The 21,432-nt window shown below is 37.7% G+C and overlaps 3 protein-coding genes across 3 annotated transcripts in view; 2 read left to right on the forward strand and 1 right to left on the reverse strand.

The window, feature by feature from the left end:
- LOC117297424 (ubiquitin-conjugating enzyme E2 U-like) lies at window positions 1-11,221 on the reverse strand. Its single transcript, XM_033780460.1, has 10 exons — window positions 11,063-11,221; window positions 10,191-10,387; window positions 9,842-9,926; window positions 9,267-9,359; window positions 8,606-8,703; window positions 7,686-7,812; window positions 6,698-6,874; window positions 5,050-5,146; window positions 3,290-3,408; window positions 1-1,150 (listed from the first exon to the last, which is right to left on the reverse strand). Exons 2-10 carry the CDS (start codon window positions 10,254-10,256, stop codon window positions 1,044-1,046), a joined length of 969 nt encoding a protein of 322 aa, XP_033636351.1. The 5' UTR covers window positions 10,257-10,387; window positions 11,063-11,221; the 3' UTR covers window positions 1-1,043.
- Window positions 10,957-21,432, forward strand: part of LOC117297422 (dnaJ homolog subfamily C member 21-like) — a 17,657-nt gene continuing 7,181 nt past the window's right edge. Inside the window, exons 1-10 of the mRNA XM_033780459.1 lie at window positions 10,957-10,971; window positions 15,090-15,163; window positions 16,444-16,577; window positions 17,204-17,329; window positions 17,980-18,068; window positions 18,463-18,768; window positions 19,337-19,387; window positions 19,942-20,021; window positions 20,345-20,466; window positions 21,265-21,349. Coding sequence (XP_033636350.1) covers window positions 16,469-16,577; window positions 17,204-17,329; window positions 17,980-18,068; window positions 18,463-18,768; window positions 19,337-19,387; window positions 19,942-20,021; window positions 20,345-20,466; window positions 21,265-21,349 — 968 coding nt within the window. The 5' untranslated portion in view covers window positions 10,957-10,971; window positions 15,090-15,163; window positions 16,444-16,468. The remainder of the gene's footprint in view (window positions 10,972-15,089; window positions 15,164-16,443; window positions 16,578-17,203; window positions 17,330-17,979; window positions 18,069-18,462; window positions 18,769-19,336; window positions 19,388-19,941; window positions 20,022-20,344; window positions 20,467-21,264; window positions 21,350-21,432) is intronic.
- On the forward strand, window positions 11,343-13,362 carry LOC117297425 (F-box/LRR-repeat protein 12-like). Its single transcript, XM_033780461.1, has 2 exons — window positions 11,343-11,490; window positions 11,960-13,362. The coding sequence occupies exons 1-2, from the start codon at window positions 11,414-11,416 to the stop codon at window positions 12,819-12,821; spliced, it is 939 nt and encodes a 312-aa protein (XP_033636352.1). The 5' UTR covers window positions 11,343-11,413; the 3' UTR covers window positions 12,822-13,362.

Genomic DNA, 21,432 nt, shown 5'->3' on the forward strand with positions numbered 1-21,432 from the left:
ATAAATTGTACATAAAAAGTAACCCTTTTTTCAGGACGGTGTAAAGTTTATTCCAAACATTTATAAGTTTTAAACCGATTATGTACAAGTAAATCAAATATACTTTATATTAAGTATCTGAAAAAGGGGAAATAAACCACTCACAAAAATAAACACCCTTCCCTTTTAAAGAAAATGCCTTGGCTAAAACTTAAAACACACTTTGAAGAAAACAAAATTAGAAAATGTTTCAAAGACTTTTTTTGTATTCACCATACTTTGAAGGTCTAAATCAAGAAGCTAAAGAACACAAAAAAATCCTAAGCACAGAAACATTTTCTCAGCAAATATCGATGACCAGCTAAAACACTGTATACTGAAACCATTTCACTGCTTGATATTTTGCTAAGTGTATATTCTTGTTAGGCATATTACAGTATATGACTGCGACTGCGTCGGAATAAGCAATTTGTTTCAAGTGAGATTCAATTTAAAGAATCTGGTGCAATGACTTGCTTAGTCACAAGTTACTTAATTGTGAATTCTTCACACTATCGAGACAGTTGTTGTGCAAATGATTCGGGGCAAGCAAGAGACGGCGAACACAATACCAGATTTTGAATGAATGTATATTGCACAGTGTTACCAAGGTTTGCCCATCTGGAGGTTGGTACGTGTACCAAAGCTTGACCTGAACCATTTGACATAACAAATGTCTATGGAATTCAAATCTAAGCGGTACACTGTGACTAGGCAAGTCATTGTACTAGACAATATTCAATTCTAAGCTAAAGCTGTCTTTGCTATGTTGTTAAAGGCACTGAACACTTACAACAAATAAGCATAACAACTTACTTGGTAAAAAACAAGGGAGAGCTGTTAATAGTATAAAACTTGCCCAGTGCCTTTAACGTGGTGATCCAGCTACAGCAAATAATTGGGTTACAGCCTTAGTCTTTAAACCGTGCATGTACTCTGCAGACTTGTTATTTTGTAGAGCATTTCTCTGCTGGGATGAGGTACTTCTAGATCATAGAGAACTTTAACTGTAAGTTGACCCGTTGTCATTCTAACTCTTCCTCGTCCAGATTGGCCGTCCACTCCACCAGGTCATCCACATCTTTCTCCCATGGATCACCTATCTCACTTTGGGCGGTAGAGGGCGGTGGGGCTGTAGCAACAAAGAAAACACACTCTTAATTAGGCCTGGGCAACTAGTACAACTAGTATCGTAGTCGCAACTTTTGATTACTTAGTCGAGTCGACACTACCGGTTTTTTTAAGTATACACCCTAGAATAGAATTGAAAGGTAAATGTATTCTTATCAGACTCATAGCCAACATTTGAAAATGATCTTACACAGTCTTAAGGTTTTACTATTCAACTGAAAAACCAGGGCCCAATTTCATAAAGCCTGTAAGCACAACAATTTGCCTAGCATGAAATTTCTTGCTTGATAAAAACAGGATTACCAATCAAATTTTCATTTTTTCTAATTTTGTTTTATATGCAAGTCGCCAGAAACACAAGGCCTGAAGGCCACTTCAAGGTGTGGCCTACAATTATTTTTGTCCAAAGGCCTTTGCCACCTACTCCTAGGGCTGAAACAGGGTTACCCATATGGATGTAGGCGCGGGTATCATCAGTGTGAAGCATATTACTTGTTACTGGTATTCAGTTGTTGCTTGCTTATCCTGAAAATCACGTGAAAAGATGGTTGGTAATCCTGTTTTTATCGAGGAAGAATGTTCATGCAAAGCAAATATTTGTGCTTACAGGCTTTATGAATTAAGGCTCTACGGATTTGTCTGGCCCTGAGTTTACTGGCCCAACACCAAAACCACTGGCCTTGGGTCCAGTGTAACATCCGAGCCCTCCCCGAGTCGAAAAAATTCACCCTCGAGAAGTAACAAGTGCAAATCATCAGCCGAGCGTTGTAATAATAAAAACGCAATTAATTATCCAATTACACCCGCTCAGAGTGCATACTGTTATCTGAGCTCAGTTTTACGTCATACTTGGAGTCGGTACTTGGCTATCCTGTTCATATGTGTAGCATAATTCTAGTGTAAGCTGCGCTCACTTCATTAATACTGACTCCAACGATTAAGAGAAGCGCATACGAAATGCATTAAGCTTGCTTTCCCTTGAGGATCCGAGTATAAAAATATGTTTTGTTGGACCTGCCTTCACATTCATTATAAAAGCTCCATTAAAGATTTACTGAGTTTCGCCACAACAACACCATACAACCTACTTTTCAAGGGTGGGTGTGGTTACATTGAATTACGTGGGTCATTAAACGTAATGTATCTGCAGTTAATCTTTTTGGGGCAGAAGTCAGCAGCCCAACTGGTTTGTGCATGATCCAATTAGGTCCACTCACTGTTTTGAAGGAATTACATGGAGATAACAGGTGTGAGCTGTCATGTTAAAATGATGTTATATTTCTAGCCTCTTACTTTAAATAATGAAGCTTTTTCGTAAGGTTTTGTTTTGCAAAGTCTCCAGGTCCCGTCAGAATGATCAGTTGCTGTCATAAAAAAAGGCCCTCGAGAGATAAAATGGGTGATTGTTGATACAAGTACACATAAGCAATTGGAAACTTTTGAGCCTGAAGTAGTTAAAGGCAGTGGACACTATTGGTAACTTCTCAAAAAAATTATTGGCATAAAACCTTTCTTGGTGATGAGTAATGGGAAGAGGTTGATTGTATAAAACATTGTGAGAAACGGCTCCCTCTGAAGTGTCATAGTTTGCGAGAAAGAAGTAATTTTCCACGAATTTAATTTTGAGACCTCAGATTTAGAACTTGAGGTCTCGAAATCAACCATCTAAACGCACACAACTTTGTGTGACAAGGGTTATTTTTCTTTCATCATTATCTCGCAACTTCGATGACCGATTGAGCTCAAATTTTCACAGGTTTGTTATTTTATGCATATGTTGAGATACACCAAATGTAAAGGCTAGTCTTTGACAATTACCAATAGTGTCCACTGTCCTTAAAGCAGTGCAAGTACAGCAGATGCAGGCACTTGTGATGTAATGACTTACAAACATATCAGTCATGACAACAACAAATTCGACAAAGTCTCCCTTTAACAGAAGCCACGACAAGAAAAGTCACCAGAGACTGCTCAGCTGAGATGAATTTTAAATTCGCTTTCAAAATATTGAATATTTCCCGAGATAATTTACTCAGTGGAAATATTAGACTTTCAGAGTAGCTGCGGTTAGTTCTCCCGAGGGAATCTCAACAAGGGGGAAATCTGATTGGGGACGTCAGGATGTGGAACTTTTCCTCACCTATCTTCCGTGACGGCAGGTAGATCTTCCTCATCTTGTTGATGTGGTCTAGTTTCTTATCCTGTGAATCTTTCTTGTCGGGTTTCGATGTGAAATTTCCATACATCAAAGAATTGTGCCTGCCAAATCGAAAGCAAAACAAGTCTATTATATCCTTGCTGTACCCTCTATCTATCGGCAATCTCGGTGGTCTAGTTGGTATGACACTGCTCTAGAATTGCAAGGGTCGTGGGTTCGAATCCCACCCAAGTAAAAATTCCTGTGATTTTTTTTCACAGGAATCAGGAGCATACTGGGTATATAGTGCTACACACATCAGGGTAAGGGTAAAACCAAAATTTAATTGTGACTTACAAACATGCATACAATCAGGGCCCAATTTCAAAGAGCTGCTTAAGCAGAGATTTAAGTTTAGCAACTTTCTGCTCAGTAGAAATAAGCAAGATACCAGTGATAGATTGTACATGTGACACTGTACTTTGGCTGGTAACTTAAGTCCAGTAAGCATATTTTTGTTGTGCTTGGCTACTTCTTGTGTTTAAGCAGCTCTGTGAAGTTGGGCCCATGGCAGACTAATTTCTTTTCAAAAAAACAGAACATAATCGGTTAATAACTTTTTTGCCGAGCAAAAATATGCGGGGAACCATTTTTTGAAAACAGCACACATGACATTGAAATTTGGGTGGTACCCATCATTCTGGTAAGCAAAATTGAGCTAAGCTTGTTTTTTCCATATCCAGCTCTTTGACTTTTGGCCTATGAGAAAACCCAATCAACTGGACCCAATGTCACAGAGCTGCTTTTAAAGCAAAACAAAATTATTTAGCATAGTATATCAATAAAGCACATGAAGCAGAAATGAACAGGATACCAGTCACAGATAATAATGTGTGAAATGAGGCAGGTAACCATAATCTGGTAAGCACAAATCCTGTGCTTAGCTTTTTTGTGCTAAAGCTGCTCCAAGATCTTGGGCCGGGTCTCAAACTATTGCTCTCCTTTTTCACAAAGTCTGGATCACTGATCACCATCATTTAAGACAACGGTTATAGCCCATTCAAAAAGAGGATCTTAATAAGTTTCTTAACCCTGAATTCTGACTTGATGAAAACAAAACGTAAGATGTGTTTCTACAGAAATTTGCTGTCACATTTCCACTTTTTTTGCAGCGGCTTACTGCAGCAGTGTTGAAACATCTGCTATGTTGCCATGACAACGTGATGTCAGACTTGATCTTTGTCAAAAATACTTCTGCCACCAATATTTATAAAGGTATTTTACTGCTCATCAAGATCGGTCATGTTACTATGGAAACATTGTGGGGTGAGATAAAACATGCACTATGCGCCCATTAATTTTTGCCAACCAAACTGTAAGCAAATTACATGTACGTACTAATGTCAGGGTTCTTCCTTAACACTAGACCTGGGTGACTAGTGAAATATACTACTGACTAGTCGCACCTCATAGTCGAGACTACGACACCAGTTGTTACTAATTTTTTAATCTCAAGATGCATTGTGCCAATGTTTGCCGCAGGTGCATTATATTAAAATTCAAGCTGAAAGGATTGAAGGATTGTGTCACTGATGTCTGATTGAGTTTCATAAGTAAATTGTGTTATCGTGAATAGTCGTGACCAACACATTTGGTTCACCAAACAGGGATGTTGCGCTTTTTTGGCGTAACAGTTTTAAAAAATCTGAGGTTGTGCTTATGGCACAAACCTATCATTAAATGGGTTTGATGCAGCGACTTACTCTTGAAGTTGTTTTTTCATGTGTTGTTGAAGCTCCTCTAGAGGTAGACCAAAGTGTGCTGTCTGCATCTTGGGATTATTCTTGATTGCTTCCAATACTGTCAAAGTGGAACACACAAAAAACGTCAATAATTAAAGGCACCTTTTCAAAACAACATAGTTTCCCCTTAAAGGTAGTGGACACTATTGGTAACTACTCAAAATAATTATTAGTAACAAGTAAGGGGGAGCTGTTGACAGTATAAAACATTGTGAGAAACGGCTACCTCTGAAGTAACAAGTAATTTTCCAAGAATTTAATTTCAAGAGCTCAGAATTAGATTTTGAGGTGCCGAAATCAAGCATCTGAGAGCACACAACTTTTATGTGACAAGGGTATTTTTTCTTTCATCATTATCTTGCAGGTCTGTTATTTTATGCATATTATGAGTGAGAAGACTGGTCTTTGTCAATTACCAAAAGTGTCCATTGTCTTTAACTTTTCCAGTGACTGGCAAGCAGGACCAGTTAGCTGGCCTTTCGCTGGTCAGTCAGCTTTTTCACTAGTCCATATTTCAAATGAAATAGGGATGATTTCAACAGTGAATTAGCCAGCGGACCACTTGTAGAGAATTCTTATTGGCATTTGGCCAGCAGACCACTGTTAAGGAAGAAGGCTGAACTATACCAGGATAAGTTCAGGAGGGAAAATCATTGAGGATAAGTTACTGATGGATTTTTTTCTCATGGGAAGATGCTTGCTAAGTACAAAGCTCATTTTATCAGAAAATAGGTTCCTGTTTTGTAAAAAAAGAAAAAAATTCTCTTAAACAGAAGTACCCCCCCCCCAAAAAAAAAAAAAAAAAAATAAATAAATAAATAAATAAATAAATAAATAAAGTAAAAATAAATCTTCTGAAGAACTCCTGAGATTCCAAGAACACAATGAAAAAGCAATATAAAGGGGGGTTACCATCATGCCCCTGACACCCAACAAATTTGTGCACAGCCACATTTGTAGGTACACAATTTTTGTGTCCATTTTATGAACAACAGTTTGAAAACCATTGATGTAGTGGTTAACTCTATGTTATTTTTATATCAATTAACAGTCATTGAATCAATTATGAATTAAAAGTGCTTGAGCTTGTCAAACAAAAGATCTGCACAGAGTTGCTTAATATTTATCTGTTGTTTAATTAGCGTCTTTATGACAAAAAGTGTACACATGATTGTGGCTCTGCACACATACATTACCTAATGGATAAGGTAATACGGCACACACTCTTTAGGGACCTTGGACACTATTGGTAATTGACAAAGACCTGTCTTCTCGCTTGGTGTATCTCAACATATGCATAAAATAACAAACCTGTGAAAATTTGAGCTCAATTGGTCGTCGAAGTTGCGAGAGAATAATGGAAGAAAAAACACCCTTGTCACACAAGGAGAAGAAGTGTGCGTTTAGATGGTTGATTTCGAGACCTCAAATTCTAAGTCTGAGGTCTCGAAATCAAATACGTGGAAAAGTACCTCTTTTCGCGAAAACTACATTACTTCAGTGTAAGCCATTTCTCACAAAGTTTTATACTATCAACCTCTCCCCATTACGTAATTAACAATAGTGTCCACTGCCTGTAAGCATTGCTAAGGTTAATGTCCAAACTCACATGGATTTTTCATGTTAGCCTGCGCCTTGCTTGTAGCTATACCACTCCAGGTTGTCAGGTATTCATCAAACGATACCTTTGCTAACCTCCCCTGGGATGTAATAGGCTTGTCAACGAGACCGTCTTCCGTTTTATCAAAACGCACCTTTGCATCATCAGCTTGGAGATTCTCCCCAGCTGTAAAAATGAGAACAATGAGAGAATGTTATCACTATGCCATGTGCCCAGAAGTAGGACGCAATAAAGAGTTACCGGAGAAAAGGTGAGTGAAAGCAGGATAGCCTGTAGGATGTCCTCGCATGGCTTGTTAAGAACTAGCACACATCCTGTGAAACTACAGCCATTTTTTCTGTGTGTAAATTTGTTGCTTGCACAGTAAGCACAGTAAGCGGACAATGGTGATCACAGAGCCATGCAATTGACCCAGACGGCATGCTAGTCAACAACATTTAGAGAATGGTGATCACAGAGCCATGCAATTGGCCCCAGACGGCATGCTAGTCAACAATATTTAGTGAAACTACATTTACTTTACAAGCACTCCAGTGATGTGTCATGGCCAAGCGGTTAAGAGCACCAAATTCAAACCCTGGTGTCTTGATCAGCAGCGTGTGGGTTCCAGTCCCAGTCGTGACACTTGTGTTCCTAAGCAAGCCACCCATGATGCTTCGTCCTTAGGATGGGACGTTAAGCCATTGGTCCCGTGTGTTGTGTGACGCACGTAAAAGAACCCAGTGCATACACTTATCAAAAAGAGAAGGGGTTCATCCCCGTGTTTCTGGTTTGATTGGCTGCTTATTGCGCCACAGCACCTTGTAAACTTTACATGGTGCTATGTAAAAGGAGTGAGTCTCATAATTAAAGCGCAGCCCCGCATACCTTGCAGGGGAAATACTGCATGTTAAAGTGCCTTTTGCGTCACTGAGTGACGGACGGATATGCTCGCTACATAACAAGCCACTACTATTATTATTATTATTATATTTACCAAGAACACGTTGGCTAGCACTCACGCAGTCGACAACCATTTGTCTATACAAGTCTGGGGTCTCCAATAAGATGCTGCATGCATCTTGGTTGACTGCATTCTTTAGAACTGGGTTGGACAGGAGACACTGGGTGGGAAAATCACATAGAGAGAGAAAGATGATGATTCAAAATTAATTGCTTCCAGGTTTGGACACAACTTTTTGTTTGTTGGTTTCGTTTTCGATGATCATCTCGAAAGGAAACTTAGCACGGCTCCCACAAGAGGGCTTTTTATCTCATACAAACACTGGTTTAAACATCTATAAAAGTTGCATTGCACAAAGTAATAAATTTTAAGTCAGCCACAAGACGCCAATACTTATTCTAGTCATCATGAAATCAGTGGTTTACTTGGTTAAAGGCAGTGGACACTATTGGTAATTATTCAAAACAACTATTAGCATAAAACCTTCTTGGTGACAAGTAATGGGGAGAGGTTGATGATATAAAACATTGTGAGAAACGGCTCCCTCTGAAGTGAAGTAGTTTTTGGGAAAGAAGTAAGTTTCCATGAATTTGATTTTGAGACCTCAGATTCAGAATTTGAGGTCTCGAAATCAACATCTAAATGCACACAACTTTGTGTGACAAGGGTGTTTTTCTTTCATTATTATATCGCAACTTTGACGACCAATCGAGCTCAAACTTTCAAAGGTTTGTTATTTTATGCATATGTTTAGATACACCAAGTGAGCAGACTGGTCTTTCATACTTACCAATAGTGTCAAGTGTCTTTAACTTATATCTCAGATATTCAGGCAAGTGGACACATGGGCTAAAGGCAGAAACAGTGTTTATGGGGGACTTTTGAAAACTATTTTAAACTGTTTGCAGTGGTGCATAACAAAAATGTATAAGAAAATGCATTGTGTAAATTACCTGTATTGCTAGTAGGATTGAAAGTAAACTGTAAGATTCCTTCCAAATGCTGTAATCGTCTAGGAAGTCCACACAGGGCTGGCCTGTGTTCATATCAACTGCAAGTTGTAACAAAGAACAACAATGAAGAAGCAAGGCCTGAACTTATTTATCAAACATTTATACACCCAGATTGAAAAACTAGCTCAAAGTAAACTTTTCACAACATAAACCAACAAAGTTTCCTAACACTAGCCTCTATCACTCCTAAATAAAATGTTCCCCTTCTTAAAGGCAGTGGACACTATTGGTAATTACTCAAAATAGTTACTAACATAAAAACTTTCTTGATTACGCGAAATGGGGAGAGGTTGATAGTATTAAACATTGTGAGAAACAGCTCCCTCTGAAGTGATGTAGTTTTTCCGAAAGAAGTAATTTTCCACAAATTTGATTTTGAGACCTCAGATTTAGAATTTGAGGGCTTGAAATCAAGCATCTGAAAGCACACAACTTCGTGTGACAATGGTGAAACAGGGGTGTTTTTTTTCTTTGATTAATATCACGCAACTTCGACGAGCTCAAACTTTTAAATGTTATTGTATGCATATGTTGAGATACACCAAGTGAGAAGACTAGTCTTCGACAACTACCAATAGTGTCCAGTGTCTTTAACACTTACTATTTGGGTGGAATGGAACAGTGTGGAATCGCACTGACGGTGGAATGTTGTTGAAATTTTCATCAAACTTCAGATTTACTGCAAAAACTCCACCTGTAACAAAAATTAAAATAAAATCAAGTGCAATCAGATTGGCTAAAATAGTTTCTACACTACCTTTCACCTCAGTGGATCCTGATTCGAATCCCGCCTCGGCCCGCAGTCTTGCATGTGGAATGTCCACATAGGGCTTATTACTCCAGTTTCATAATAGTGAAAATAGTGAACATAAATTTTCCTCCATAAACTACTACGTTTGCTGTTTTAAAAACGAGTTCCCTACTTTGGTTTGAAAAAACCCAAAACCAAAACCGAAGGTTAGTTTCAAATTGTGTCCTTCGTCTCAAAGAACCGTACCCAACTCATTCACGTACCTGACTTGGGTACGAAGTGACTGACATTCCTACTACATGTATGAAACATGAAAAAGGAATCGTGACTCGGTCTTGCTCTCCTCCTGACTTGTGACTTGGACTAGACCTAAATAACTCGGAACTCAGACTAAATTACATGCACAAGGCTTAGTAGTCATTTACCTTCCCATATGGTGTCCTTTAGACCCTTAATGGTCGCCATCCATTCAAACAAACTGTCATCTCTCAAAGGTTCAGCTTCAATTCCCTGCAGATAACAACGTTTAGTTCGGTATAAATACATAGTCTTTATTTGGTTTCTGGTCAATTTCATGAATAGTCATGAGCAATACAATCCGTTCACCAAACAGGGAGCCTATTTTTGTAGTACATGTAGTTGCGACTATTTTTGTACAAGTCATGGCGGCATGATTAACCAAGTAATTGAAAAATAGTTGTGGCGACTCGACAAAGCAAAAAATAGTCACGACAATGACACGAGTTGCACCAGTTGCCAAGGCCTACTACTCACCCAAGCTGGCTGTTTTTGCAGGAGGAGGTACTCCTTCTCTAGAAGCATGTGCGCCCTTGAATGCATTTTGATGTGACTTCACACTACCATCCGTGATTAGAGTTTCTTCAATACTTAAATTCACAAAAGTTCACCACCTTCTGCTGCAATCCTCATTGCAAGATGGATCTTAAGATGTCATCATCATTGACTGTCACCTGTTGACGGACAAGGAGACTTGTTGGAATTGAAACAACTCACAATTAATAATTGATAAATTTATTAATTAGCATTATCAACATTCATGTGTCTATTTCTTACAGGTAAAAACATGACAAAAATGCTTAGTAGGTGCACTAATCATGGTAATGTACATATACTATTATTATACAAATATCATTATAAACGTGGGAGTTCGACAAAAGATAGGGTTTTAAAAACAATACTTTACTTCGTTCTTAAAACTATTCGTTCTTAAAATATATGTTTACCTGTTTACTCTATCCAATTTCTAAATTATTTTTAATTTAACATTTTGGAGATCAGAATAAGCTTTTTCCTCGTGTAACTTAAAGTAAACTTTGTTGTTAGAGTTGACTGTCTTGGCCGTTGTACGCACACACTACTGTACTACTACACTAGTACTTGTAGTAGTAGTACTACTACAGTACAAGTACAACTACTACATTCATGTACATCTACTATAGCCCAGGTTGGACTCCTCCGTTGGCAGGCAACGCGACGGAGTCCAGGGTACAAAAACAGAAATTACGAACGGAAGATCGGAGACTCGGAGAGGAGGGTAACTACGGTAGATTTATCTACTAACTACATGTTTGAATCAATAGAAAGTCGTTTTTTTTCTTTTTCTAACGAACTCAACAAATACTCACCATGTTCACAATAAAGAACTCCTCTTCTCAAAGCTCTTGGCAACACCGTCAAAAATGTGTTTACATGACGGCCATTTTGGATTTTAGCAACTTCGTTCTCAAAATAAATATTTGTTGCATATTCTGACACATGCTTCTTCCCCTTATCGTGCCGCTCACATTCGCTCGTCCCCGCAAGTTCTTTTCCGTCTGCAAAGTCGCCCCGTACAAACTCGTCTTCTGTACTGTTTATCCAGGCGAGTACTTTATCGGGCGAGTTGGTAATCATGTTTATGTTGCCGGAAGTAAACAGTCGGTTGTCTTAATATTCTAAGCCAATGTCAATGAATTATCTGTCTTTGATACAACATAATGGATTCTATTCCAGTCAGTGTAATGGTCAGGATTTTCTCCTTTTTGGAGGTAAAAGAGAAATGTAAAGCTGCGAGGTATGTATGATTATGTTGGCAAATTTTCTGAGCTTACATTTAAAAAATAATACAATTATAATTACAATACAGACAAATTTTGGACACAATAACCAACAGTCCAAAGTAGTTGGCTGTCTTACTCTTGGAATTGGATCCATATCCAGAGATTCCATCCATTAGAACCCTTTGTCCTTATTCAGAGAAGGTATATTGCAAAACCCTTGGCATAACTTTTGGAAAGATCATGGGCCAACTTAATTACATATACATGTAATTGTAAATGTAAGCCTACATTACAACTTTACATACATTAGGCTTACGTTTTAATTTGTTTTATTGTATATTATTTTAATGTTATTGTTTGTGTGTGTTTTTAGCGCCATGAGCACTTTTATGGATTTGTGCACTTTATAAGTTTTCATTATTATTATTATTAATTTTATTATACATTCAAGTGTTTTCTTTGATTTTGTCATTGTTTTCGCAGAGTTTGCAAAGCATGGTATCACCTCATGCGTGAGAAGGAACTGTGGAAGTTTGTTGACCTCAGCTCATTCCGTATCAACCTCCAGTCAACATGGAAGATCATTCGATGTTACTTTACAGACGCCCTGAAAACTCTTCATCTTCGAGGTTTTATGAGCTCCATCAAGAACACGGAGTGCATCTCCAATGCAGTACTGAAGAATCTCTTTGAACGCTGCCCAAACATAACGGAGCTCCATATTGAAGATGCCATGCTGGCCAACATCGATTCAGGAAACTTGCCTCCGACGCTGAAAATACTGAAACTCAAGCGATGCCAGACAACCTTTGGCTGGTTCAAGTCCGCTGTTGACAAAGGTCGATTTGACCATCTGCACACCCTTAACGTTGAGAGGTCCACAAGATTCTGCAATGAGGACCTCAAAGATCTCGCCTCGATTCCCGGAGGAGGGAAACTCGAGAGGTTGAGTTTTTCCAGCTGCTACCGAGTCAAACAAGAGGGCTTTGTTACCATGTCCGAGCATCTTACACATTTAACACACTTAGATATCTGCCGGACTAACGTCACTGATGATGACATGCATTTTATATGTCGCCAACTGAAACGGTTAGAGTCACTTCTTGTTCAAGATTGTGATTCTTTAACAGACCTTTCTGTCGGATCCCTGAGTACGTTACCAAATCTACAAGAGCTGGACCTAGGGGGAAGTAGTATGAAGTTTACGGGAGATGCCATCATTTCCCTAATGGGGAGGCTGCATAAACTGAAGACGTTGTACATTTCTGTGTCAGAGACTATCACGGAAGCTGATTTGGAACAAATACAAAGCAGGAAATGCAACTGCAATATTATTATTCAATAGAAATTAACAGCTTATTATATTTTTTTGTTAGAAACCAGATAGGCTAGAAACAATTAATTATTGGTGAATTGTATTGATAATAATAATAGTATAGGCTATAGTTAATAGGCATTTATAAAGTGCCTTCTAATGCTAGGCCTTACACAGCATTTAGGTAAACGGCAATTACAACGAATACAATTATAAAACAACAGAATAAAATAGTTATTAAAAAAAAAAAAAAAATTTATCAAAAGAGCAAAAGAATTTGAAGCTGTTTGGTCATAATTTTTGTTGTATACTACCACTGGATGGGATGCGATCTAACCTTAACCAAACCCCCCCCCCCTTACCTTTGGCTTTAAACTGAATGATTTTGCCACTCAAAAAGACCTGTCACACAACATGTGAATTAAAAAAAGCTCGGTAAGTTGGGAGACAGATAAATTAGACATCAAATGGTAAATTAAAATTCTAACTTGTGGCGCTCTAAAAAAAAGTATAAAATGTGGAAAGGATATTTTTGTTTAAAGCCATTGGACACTTTCAGTAAACAGTATTGTCCAAGGCCCACACTTCGTGTATCACAACTTATAAATAAAATAACAAACCTGTGAAAATTTAGGCTCAATCGGTCATCGGAGTCGGAAAAACCCACCCGTGTTTCTGCACGTTTCACCATTTCATGACGTGTGTTTAAAATAAATCCGTAATTCTCGATATATCGAGAATTGATATTGTTTTAATGTTTTCTGAAAATATTAAAAATCGTTTTGATTTTGCTGTTTTTGTTAAAATTGTGGTTGGTTGGGGGTCTAAAGAAACAAGCAAAACTCAAACTTCAGTTATTAGTTTCAAAAATTGATAACTATAAAATAAAACTAATTGAAAACCTGGTTTTTAAAAATGCAAAAAATGCATACATGTACTTGACTTGAAGCTAGCCATGGACTGTGAAAGTATGATCTAAATATGATTTTCTTTTAGGCCTTCTTTGTATTAATAGATTTTAGATTTTGGAAAGTCATTTTATTTTATATATAAAATATAATTTTTTTTTTAGAACCGTTGATCTGTTAATTTTCTGAATGGCCTGTAATACTCATGAAAATGGATCCAACGAAAGGGTCAAAGGTCAAGTTTACACCCAGCTCATTGACATTTAACATTATAAATAATATTGTGAAAGAATTCAAACTTTCTAAATTGAGCCAATCAGTTGGCTTTGCCAAGAAAGGGCAAGAAAATTATAATCTGGAGATGTGTGAAACCGCACCTACTACACACAGTCCTAGGGCAAAGGTTATATACTTTTGTTATGAAAATATTAATCTTGTGTATGAATTTTTATGTATTTAAAACAACTCGTCAAGTCAATATATTAGTTGAATTATTGTTATGCTTTGATAAGTTTCACTGTGTAAAATTTTGAATTATTTATATTAATAATGTGTAAACAAAAAACTTTGAAAGTTAGTTCAACGTAATATTTTATTTTGAGTAAATAAAAAGCAAGACGATAGTCTGAGATAATTTTGAAACTACCTACAGCATGTGTGCTGTTTTTTTCCTGAAGAAATAGTGAATTGTGTATTTAATACATTTTATAATAAAATTTGTCATTGTACAGCCCCATTATTTATAAAAAGACAAAATTTAGGAAACCAATAACTTTCGGTTTAACATGCAGATACCCTACCAACCGAGTTATCTAGCCCTAGGTTGGCTGTCTCCCTATTTGTCAATATCTTTATTCGGGGTTGCCAGTTTGGCCAGGCCATTCAACTGATACTTAGCTGCCGTGTACCCAGAGATCATGAAGTCTACTACTACATTACTCCGAATAAAATAAAAAATTCGAATAAAAAGAGTAGTTCACAATAAAAAAAAAGAATTATTACAAGTCAGTTTTCAACTTGATATTATTTTTAGAACAATTGAAATACTAAAATTGTGGTTGAATCAATCAACTTTTATTTTTTCGTTGGCTGTTTTACAGTATCAGCAGAATATTTTGTCATCTAGTATCATTTCTGTTTAATGATTTCAGACCCGCCTTATTATTTTATTATCTCAAAATTGCCTCTTGCTTTATTGTTATGTAATTTGCGTCATTGTGATGTGTGTAGATTTTTTCGGGTTAAAGCGCCCTCTTCTGGTAAAAAAAAACAAGATTTTGTTTTACAATCTGTAGTCTGCCCCCACCATGCTTGTTCTCGATATGGCGACGTATTACGTTACTAAATTCGTTACCAGACGTGATCTACCGGGTCTTTTTTTCTTCTCTAGTTTTCTCGAACGAAGAAGAGGTGAACTGGCACCGCACTACCAAAAAATCTCCTTTATCACTTCACTTTTTACTGGTAAGTTTCGAAATCAAATGGGTAATTTGAAAATTAATAATCAATGGTTTGGTATATTTTTATGCAGTAATGTGCTCTTTTGTGGTTAATCTTGTTTCATTGTCTGTTCTCCTGTTGTTGAAATTGAAGTTGACTGTAACCTAACAGTGTATTTTAATTTTATCAGAATAAATTCGATAAATCATTTAGAATAGATAATTAATATAGAATCAATCATCGAGTTTTAAGATTGGATGGATTCCATAATCATTCAAAATGTCAATTAATAATTATTATGGAACCATTATTATAATCTTAACACCAAAATTAAATTTCAAACTACATAACATTGTCATTCACTGGATATGTATCACCATGCAAGAAAATATTTGGCAGAAAAAATAGTAGACTAGTTCAGTTGGCCTTTTCGAGACCAATTCTGCCTACTTGTACTTCTATCTAAGTCTTGTTTCAAGAAGTAAATTTGCCATGGGCCTTGACCCAGTGACTGGGACGCTGGGTCTACTACTACCAAGTACCATGGTTGGGCCCAGTTTCATAGATAGAGCTGCTTAACTAAGCACAATATGGATAACTTTCCGTATGGCGCCACCACTTTTTCACTCATTTTTACAAAAAGGGATATATCAATCAGGTAAATTAGATACTATATTATTTTATTTCGAATGAAAAAGTGGTGGCGCCATACGGAAACTTTTCCCACAATATTAGTAGTAGTACAAGTTCCTAGTAGTAGGGCTAGTACAGTAGCCCCAAGTCACTAATGGCTAATGCAAAGTAAAGTAATACTAACACACAAGCAAGCGGAAAATTATCCCTATTTATGAGGCTATACAAGTAAAAGCACAACAAAATTAATTATGATTGCCAGAAAAAGGTTACCAACTACCACTCATACACTATGGGCGCCTGTAGTGTCGTATGATTATGTCATTCGCGACTAACTGTCACTTGCTGTTTTTCAACTAGGCCCTACTCCGTTAATTGTGTCCCTCACGACTGTTCCTGCAGTGGGGGCCGGCACGGGGCCCCCACTTGGTGGAAAGACAGTCTTCTGGGAGCACAACTCTGCGGAGTCGGAGGCACGCGTGAGAGAGGTGGCTAGTGGGGGCCAGCGGCGCTACGTTCCCCACAAGCGTTACGTGAAGACGCGGTCATGACAACAGTTTACATTTGAAACACAATTGGCCTTCTTCAATCCTTTCAGCGTGAATTTTACTATGTTGCGCCTGAGCTATTTACTAAACTGTTGCTCTACATCCCAATGATTTCTTTTCCAGAAAGAAACACTGCCCAGACCAGACCATGGCTGGTCAGATGATGTGCCACTATGAGGTGCTTGGTGTGACTACAGAGGCCACTGATTCAGACCTGAAGAAATCCTACAGGAAACTAGCTTTAAAATGGCACCCAGGTAATTTTAGATGAAATCTTGCTGCAATTTTTAGTCACAATTGAATGTTCAGTATATATGTCATGAACACTTCTTTAAATGAACAGTACGGAAGTATTTATAAGGGACATTGAGTATGACTTAATTTTGATTCAGTTAAAGTCATTATTATAACATGCCAATTAACGTTGTCATCATGAGATGTAAGTCGTTACAGACATCCAGAACTGCCAGCAAACTGAGTGGTTCTGTGGGAACCAACTCATTGGACATGTTGGATGACGTGGGTGAGGACTGAAAGACAGACATACATGTAGGACGAGTTATGTGGGTTTTCTCAGGTGTGAGTCTACAAATCACTGACATTCATCATAAGATGAGTTGTCAATATCATCATAGTGATTTATATTGTGACATCACACTTAGCAACTGCGATTAATTTGCAGTTAAGATCAATCTTGGCTCTTTGTGAAATCGACCACAGAGACCATGTTTCTGCCTGGATTTGAAATATAAAAGATTGAATTTGTCGCAGGAACCAAGATTTATTGTAGTTGAACTTGAAAATTTCGTGTGAATTTGATAAATACTCACGGGGCATTGCTAGCAAATGATAAATATTATTTTTGTTAACAATATTTGTAAAGATAAAAACCCAGCTACAAAGGAAGAATGCACACAGAAGTTTGCTGTTATCCAGAAGGCGTTTGATGTACTCAGCGACCCACAGGAAAGAGCCTGGTACGACAAGCACAAAGAAGCTATTCTTAAAGGTAAACAAAATCACGTTCTGTGATTATCTGACAAAGATAGGGTGCGTTTGTTAAGAGGGGGACTAACCAAGTAATTATTCCACCATACATGTAGCATTTTAACTAGAGCTTTGAAGGGAAGGTATGCATTTGTGTTTGGTAAGCACTCCTAAAATGATTGGCAATACAAACTTCTTTGGTAAGTAGGCCTACAGCAGCTTTCGATAGCATTTTGAGAATCATTGAAGTAATGTGATTATGGAAAAAGGTAGATCAGTTTTTATCCCTCATAATTTAAATTTGAGAAACATTTATCAGAAATTATTCTTAAATGTACTCCAAAATTACAAATTGTTCTTACGGCGAGAACTAAACTGCTCTGGATTTCCAGCGATATCACAAAAACGCTACCACCTTTTAGAATGAAATTTTCACAGGTTAGTTGTATTGTATCTACATTTATAAAGGATTAAAACAAATGAATGGTTAAAAAAAAAAAAAGTTTACGTTCCCTATTTGCTGCTTTTTGTAGAAGTAGAAAAGGGCGTTCAAAGCTGTAATCCTTTCCAGTTCATTGCCGAGTGATTTGGTTAAATTTTGTTTCAATCTGAATGAAGATCTTGGAAATGGATTATGGTTAATCTGATCTAATATTGCTTTCAATCCATTAGGTTATGGGGACGATTATGAAGGAGATGCTGTCAATCTGATGAAGTACTTCACAGCTTCGGCGTATTCAGGGTTTGAAGAGGGTGAAAAGGTACAATTAAAACATTCAAAGACGTACGGAAACAGTGATCATTAAATAGAAAAAACGAGTGGATGGTATTGGTATTTGATATTTTGCTTAAAAGCTTAGTGTTTAGGCCGGGTTCAACTCAATATGCACATTAGTATTTTTGAGTGTGCCACTGGAACATTCCAGTGGGCTAGGGGAACAGTCGTGCATGCGCTGGAACACTCATCCGATCCAATAAGAACATTCCATCTGTTACAACTTTTGAGACGCTCTCTAAACAAGTCAAATACTGTCATTCAAACTTAGTCACACATACCTTGCAGGAAATACTGTATGTTGAAGTGCTTTGAGACGACCGTTGGGTGTATAAAGCACTATATAAATACCAAGTATTATTATTATTATTGCATTTCAGGGGTTTTACAGAGTGTACACTGAAGCATTCTCCCTAATAGCCAAAGAGGATTTGAAGTATATGGCGGACAAAGACGCCGAGAAGGACTTTGACATACCAGAATTTGGTGCCTCCGACAGCTCCTACGATGAGGTGGTGCATCCTTTTTACGCCTACTGGCAAAGCTACAGTACATCTCGATCCTTTGTCTGGAAGGAGACGTATGACACAAGAGGCGCACCCAACCGGAGAATTGCCCGACTGATGGAGAAGGACAACAAGAAGTTGAGGGATGCGGCAAAGAAGGAGTGGAATGAGGAAGTCAGGGTTAGTCCCCTTTGAGAAGTTTTTTAAAAACTTTAGCAGACCATCTGATTTACTTGCATTCAGAAAACACAACACATTTTTAGCCTTCGAGAAAGACTCTGCTAGGGTTGAAACGTCAGGCCATTAACTATTTCTTGCATATTTTGTGCAAGGCAGTTTTCATTTACAAAAGCTTTATAGTTGTGGGTTGTAGGCTTTGAAGGGTTGTAAGGTCAAAATCAGTATTGTGATGCACTCGTTTCCCAATAGTAAAAAAATATAAAGATTACAAGTCTCTTACCTGACATAGAAATGATATAAAATGTATTTGCTACCCTACCAGCACCCACACATTCACAGCAATGACTCTGTCCGTAAAGACTCAGAAAGCATCAACGATTACACTGTAACTCTGTCGGTTAAGACTTAAAGCACCCGCACAGTTAGCTCAGTAACTTTTGGTAAAGACTTAGAAAGAACCCATACACAGTTTACCACAAGGATTCTGTTGTTTAAGACTTACAGAGTACCAACACAGTTTAAAGATTTCATTAATTTATCAGAGAGGGAATTTGATGATTTATTTCAGGCACTAGTTTCCTTTGTACGCAAGAGAGACCAAAGAGTTCAGGCTTACAGGGTGAGTACAAGTACTACATTTCTGTCAATAATATATACTTTTTGGGCCTCTTTTTGTGTATTACCCTACACCGATGTGTGATAATCTCTGTATTTAATACTCAAAGCTTTCTCTAAATCCTTAGAGAAAACAACTACAGGTAAGGCATGACCCCTCCCCCTGCATTATTGAACAGTATGTTAACAACTAGACCACTGAATGTTCTACGGAACAAGAGGTCAGGCCCTTTGTGATTACATGAGTAAGTATACACATTCAAACCGGGGACCTATAACAAAAGAGGACAATATGGTCCACGGTTCGGAAAAGGTCAGCAGTTGGAAAATGTGTACAAAACAGTTTAAGTATAACCAAAAAAGGTACACTGTTGCAGGTGATACAAGCTTGGTTTTTTTTTTTTTTCCTTTTGGGGGTTTTCCTCCCACATCTAATAAGCTGAGCATTTCTTTATAGTCTTCTGTATGCAAGTATCTTCAGTGCCAGTTATGTTTCGCAATTAATTGGTTTCATAACTAGATCTAAATAAATAAATGACTTCACAAATAATCCTACAGAAACTGCTCGAGGAAAAGAATGCTGAGAGGGCGAGACTGGACGCAGAAAAGAGGAAGAAAGAGAGAATAGAAAGAGAAAAGTAAGAACAGATAAACTTCATTTGCCAATAAAACAATCACACATTGTGTCTTGTAAGGATTACACATTATGACATGTATGAAACTGAATAGACCCTTCCCATGAAAAATGTAAAGATATAGCTCAGGCAAATTAATATTTTGGTCATCAAAATGACGGATTATCTCAAAGCAAATTTTACCGTTATATGGCTGTATTCGCAGCGAATTATTCGTTGCAAGTTTGTGACCTCAAAATTTGTATTGCATTCGCATTGGCAGGATCAGTACGAACGGTCTCAAGGGTTGATGTCAAACAGTTACATATTTTTTCTTTTATCACTAGGCAATTTGAGGAGTACGCCAAGCAGGGCGCAGAGGTCCGTGCTAAGATGGAGAAGGACCTGAGAGAGATGGAAGCAGCTTTACAGGAGGAGTTTGGAGATGACTCAGGGAGCAGTGTGGCTGGTAAGTCTCTTTCTCATAAGAAAAGTAGAAAAGGTTTAAACGACAGAAGAGAAAAATTTACACGAGTCTGAACAACATCTCTAAAATAAAACCTTAGAAATCGTAAACAAAAGTTTGTTTTGTTTGTTTGTCCATATATATGTCTCTCTGTGTTTTTTTTTTTTTTTTTAATGTTAATTCTATTGTTGCTTTTCACCATAGAAATAGAACCCGGTGAACGCTGAGTGTCTCATTGTGCGTGCGTTTTTGTTGTGAGACCATTTTTATGGACGCGCATATGCCATTTTTGTAACGCATGTATGGCAAAATATTTTGCCATACAATTTTGCCATACAATGACATCATCATTGACCAATGAAAACACAAGAAACGGTCTTTGTGCGCTGACATGTTACCATTTTGCCATACACGCGTCTCACGCGATTATCATTTTGCCATACGCGCATATCGCGCGGTATAGATACACCGTGTCCACAGACGACACAGGAGGGTGGCCGACCTCAGCGTTCGCCAGGTTTTATTTTTATGCGTTTCACTGATAGCAACCTCGAGATGAGCAAACCCTGGTACCATAGTGCCGTACACATTAATTCAGAATTGCATATTGGCGTTCACAATCTCTTGCATAAGTACTTGCAAATACAAACTTACAGACATCTGGGGGTAAAAAAATGCCATATTTTTTTTGTTTCTAATTTCTTTAACCAGCATCGTGGTTCTTCAGCCCATGTTGTTGTAATTTTGTGGTCCCATTTGATGTTTTTTGATATTTTAATCTCTAACATTTATGGTTTACAGATTCAGGAGAAAACAGCTTTGATGAAGAGGCTTTGGAGGGTCTGTTTTGTTTAGCGTGCAATAAGGAATTCAAGAGTGACAAAGCGTAAGTAAGCCTAAACAATTGCCTTCTATAGGTACTTGCAGTATGTCTCAACGAAACAATGCCTTTTTAGTTCAGTGAAGCCA

This window comes from Asterias rubens, chromosome 12, assembly GCF_902459465.1.
Source record: "Asterias rubens chromosome 12, eAstRub1.3, whole genome shotgun sequence".
Classification (NCBI taxonomy): Eukaryota; Metazoa; Echinodermata; class Asteroidea; order Forcipulatida; family Asteriidae; genus Asterias; species Asterias rubens.